The 4,548-nt window shown below is 55.0% G+C and overlaps 1 protein-coding gene across 1 annotated transcript in view; it reads left to right on the forward strand.

The window, feature by feature from the left end:
* LOC105304827 (myotubularin-related protein 10) overlaps window positions 1-4,548 on the forward strand; it is a 60,774-nt gene that overhangs the window by 8,050 nt on the left and 48,176 nt on the right. Inside the window, exon 2 of the mRNA XM_023522695.1 lies at window positions 3,295-3,431. Within this exon, the coding sequence (XP_023378463.1) occupies window positions 3,295-3,431 (137 nt within the window). The remainder of the gene's footprint in view (window positions 1-3,294; window positions 3,432-4,548) is intronic.

A 4,548-nucleotide genomic window follows, 5' to 3' on the forward strand; every position in this document is an offset into this window, starting at 1 on the left:
CACGAGACCCAGTTGGAGCATCTCCCCAGGAGTGTCCGCCTCGGTCCCTCTCTGCTTCTGTCCGTTCTCTCCCAAGGGCTCATTTCCATTCTCCCCTCTGAGAAGCAGCTGTGGGACCGCTTCCCCTAAGACACCGTTGCCCGGAGGGTCCCTATTTCACTTTTGTCGTCGTCAGTTTTCTATTTTTTATCCGTCTTTGTCTTCAGTACTTTTATTTTTAAATAAGTTTACGTTTGTAAAAAAATACAGCTAGTTCAGCCACACTCTTCACCCAGCTTCTCTAGTGTGAACATAATCTCGGTAAATTTTGTCAGCAGAAATGGACAGTATGTTAACCGAACTGCAAGTTTTACTCACGTCTCCCTGGATTTTTCACGAACGGCCATTATCTGGCCCAGGATCTCGCCCAGGGTCCCGCCCGTTTTGCGTTTTGTCATCCGGCCTGCTTCGTCCGTGCGGCCTGCGCCAGCTCCCCCGTCTTCACCGCTGGACCCACGAATTCTCTCCCGTTGGCTCCTGTGTCCTTCGCAGCGCCCCCTGCCCCCCATGACCCTCTCTCCCTTTCTTCCTTCCTTCCTTCCGGCGTCCTGGAACTCCCGGTGGCTCCAGACTCATCGTTCCTCTGCTCCCGTCCTGGAGTCAGCCGGTTCTCCCAGGAGGCCCGGTCCGTTCGTCGGCGAATGGCACTTCAACGCCACGGCCCACCGCCGCCGAGCGTGCTTTGTCGCTGCAGCGTCCCCGCCTTTAGGCCTTTCCGGGGGACAGAGTGGCAGACATGCAGGTGCGCGCAGACGCACGCATCCGCGACTGTCGAGGTGAGCCCCGGTTCTCACTGACGTCTCGGGCCCCGCCGAGCGGACTCGCGACGTGTTTCGCTGTTTGTGACCGGCGGGGACAGCGGAGCCGTCACACTGAGCTCCGGGCTCGCCTTCCGCCGACTCGGCTCGTAGACACGTTCCCGCCGGAAGGTCGTGGGTCCCCGTCGCCACCACCGAGTGGCCCCAGAGCTCGCAGAGCACCCCGCTGTTGCAGGCAGGACAGACCCGCCCCCTGACACGACGTCCCTACACCGCTTCTGAGCCTTCTCGTTTTACATCATTTTAACAGATGCGTCTTAGGTAGCCATCTCTGTGACATACTGGACAGTAAACGTCGTAGACTCGGGGGGCCATACGGTCTCTGTCACAAGCTCCCAGGTCGGCCCGTGTCCCGTGAAAGCAGTCGTGACGCTGGGAACGTGGCTTTGAGGGTCTTCGGATGAGTCGGCGCCGCGGGAGAGGCCGCCCGGCCCGGCGGGAGCAGCCGATGCGGGCGAGCCTGGGGCCCTCACAGGTGGCAGGCGAGGCCGCCCGGTGGGGACGGGGTGTTTGGGAGCCCACGCTCTGTGCGGGAGTTGGGGAGCATCGCGTGAAGGAACTGGAGAAGATTTCGATTCCGTGTGTCTTAAGTTACTCGAGTTCCTCCATGCGTTTCTGGCATTTTTAATTTCCCCTCGTAACCCAGTTGAGACTGGCGCTCCGCATCCTGCCTTCAGTTTGTCGCTCGCTTCGTCTCCGTACGGTACGTTTACTTTCACGTGAGCGCAGAGGGAGACACGGGTTTCGGGCCTGAAATCGGACACCTGGTCGTGAGTTCCAGCTTTGCCGCCTCGGCTTTTCGAAGGTGTCAGGGCGGCGACGCGCCCTCTCTGCTCCGGGTCCCTCGGCTGCCTGCCTTCCGTGCGGGCTGCTGGAAGAGGCGGCGGGGGACGGTGCTGACGTCCCTGGGGGGCCGTGCCAGGCGGGCCCTGTCCCCACCCCAGCACGCTCGGCCGTGCAGCTCCTTCCCGACCCCTCGGCTCCGCGTCCGCGTTAGGTTACCGGGTTCTGTTCTGTCTGGAGCAGCTTCTGTGGTCCGGTGAACCAGGAGTGACGCAGCGACTTCATTCATTCCCGCGGCCAGCACTCGTGTATCAGGCGCCGGCCACGTGCTCGGTGTCCCACTCGGACCGGAAACTGCACTAAAGGGAACCGGTGTGTCCGGCAGCTTCACGGAGCGTGCGGTCCGGAGGGCGGGAGGCGCCCGGGGGTGCGTGCCCGCGCACACACGCGCACACACGCGCACACACGCTCTGGCTGTGATGACTGGCCGGCGTCACAAGCACGTGACACTGCGAGTGATGGATTCGATCTGGGCGGAGAGATAAACCTAAAAGGCGTTGCCGAGACGGCCAGGGCCGCGGGGAGGGCGCGTTGCAGGAAATGGGAACGACGTGTGCAGAGACCCAGTGGCCGGACGCGTGGAAAGGCCACCGTGGCCGGACAGTGACGCTGAAGAGGACATCGGCGCGGGGCGGGGGCGAAGGAAGCCGGTCTTCCCCGCGGAAAACGCCTGAGGTCCACTTTGAATAATCAAGGTCGCTTTTGCAACTCGAACTTGTTATAACGTTTTCGTTAAGAGAGGTGATCGCTCTGAGCCCACGTAGCATCCTCACGAAGGGGTAGGAACTTGGGGCTCGTCAGCAGACAGGCGCTCTCGCCTCTGCTCAGGGCTCCCATGCTTTCGGGATAGACAGAGAGGAGCGACACGTACCCTACCATCCCCACCGAACCGGACGCCGACCGCTGAGAGATGGCTCTGGGTCCCCTTGGGGTTTCGACCTTGAAATTAAGGATTCACGGTGACCAAGCCTTAAAGAAATCGTAGAAATGGACTCTTTTCGAGGCACATTATAACTTCTGGTCTCTCGCATTCATTCTTCAATCTCCCCTTTCAGTTTTAAAACTACATTTAAACTTTCGTTGGCGACTGAGTTACTTAAGTGCCGCGGGAAACGGTTCGGCTTCGTGGACTGTGTTAAAGTAAGTAGACTGCGTTCGTTTCGGCGTGAGGCTGGCCTCGCTCTCATCCCTTACAGAGCATCGCAGACGGCGCAGGGGCTCTGGTCGCGTGTTAACGTAATGCAGCTGTTCTGTCGAACGATGCTCTGCAGGAGAGTGTGTTTCGTTTCTTTTCCAGAAGGCGTTTGCTTAGAGAGGCGGCACCCGGCAGCGAGGCACGCAGACCCGCGTCCGGCCATCCGGCCGGGCCGTCTCAGACCCCTGGGCTCCTCACGCCTCCTTTCCACGTCTCACAAGCGGGGCGCCTTGGTGTCGCCGCCACCACTGTGAGGGTGACAGCGCTCATGCTCCTGGGCGCCTCCAGTGCCCCTCCTCACCTTCGTCATCACGGGATTTCCTTCTGGGTCACACGCTGACCGTGGACATCTTATAAGGTAGTCGTAGCTCACACCACGATGTTTTCCTTGTTCTTCAGGAGAAATCGTCGTGAACGAAGTCAGTTTCGTGCGAAAATGCATCGCAACAGACACGAGTCAGTACGATTTGTGGGGAAAGCTGATATGCACGAACTTCAAAATCTCCTTCATTACGGATGACCCGATGCCCCTACAGGTACGTCTATTCGTACGCTCTGTTTAATTCTGTCGTCAGAGCTTTGGACTCTAAGCGGTACCTGTCATGTGAAAGCACAGGTATGGAAGAACGATAATCAGATCGGTAGTAAGTGATGAGTGTCATGTAGGGAATTCCTTAAAATTCAAAATACGTACAGTTTGAGGAGAACGTCGAGGCTCGAGTAGTCAGGTGGTTTGAAGTCCCCGTGCTCTGCTTACCCTCCTTGACCGTCGCTTCAGTACCCTTCTCAGTAAGGGGGTCACTTCGTTTTTTCCCCCAGATCTTTTAACATGCCTATGAAAACAGAGATACCCTTTTTTACTAGTCGCGAAGAGGAAAACTAAATCATTTAGCAAATAATCTTATAAATGCTGCATCTTTTGCAGATATCGTAGTATTTTTAACTAACCAGTTGTTTTCAAAAGAAGTCAAATTCTAATTTGAAATTTCTACTACAATTAGAGTGAAAAAATATCGATAAAGTTTCTCTTTAATAACTCGCAATTTTATAGTCTCACATGGGAAGAAAAGTTTTACGTAATTTTGGTTTCTAAAGGTTTGGGCATTCATTTGACTTAAAAATCCTGTGACTTTTCTCGGCTCTCATTTTCTGTTTTGATTTGCGAAGCTCTTTATTTACAGTAGTAACTGTTTTCTAATGAAGTATTTGAATGTTAACTGCAGAGTTCTGACTGAATGTCTAATTCTGGATGAGTACGTTTTACGTAGTCTTCCTTAACTTACCAAAACCCTTACTGTGTGTTTGTATTTATCGCCACCTTCGGTAGGTACATCGAGGCTGGGTTTAAGGGGTTCGCAGATAATTAGCATGGAGACACGCTGGCTTGTTTGGCCTCAGGCCAGAGTTTTCCCCTTTGTCCTTAGCTTTGTTTGGATAAACGAGCCCAGGTTTTGCTCTAAACGAGACACACACCTGGAATGGAGTAACTGATACATTGTGTTCCGATGCCACGTCCTGGGCATTGTGATAATTGCGGGATAGTCACAGTTTCTCGTCACACCTTGTGTTGCCATCGTGAGCTGATCGGGAAAAGAGTTAACGTGAACATAACTTTGTGTTTCAGAAATTCCATTACAGAAACCTTCTTCTCGG

Source organism: Pteropus vampyrus, unplaced genomic scaffold (genome assembly GCF_000151845.1).
Source record: "Pteropus vampyrus isolate Shadow unplaced genomic scaffold, Pvam_2.0 Scaffold355, whole genome shotgun sequence".
Classification (NCBI taxonomy): Eukaryota; Metazoa; Chordata; class Mammalia; order Chiroptera; family Pteropodidae; genus Pteropus; species Pteropus vampyrus.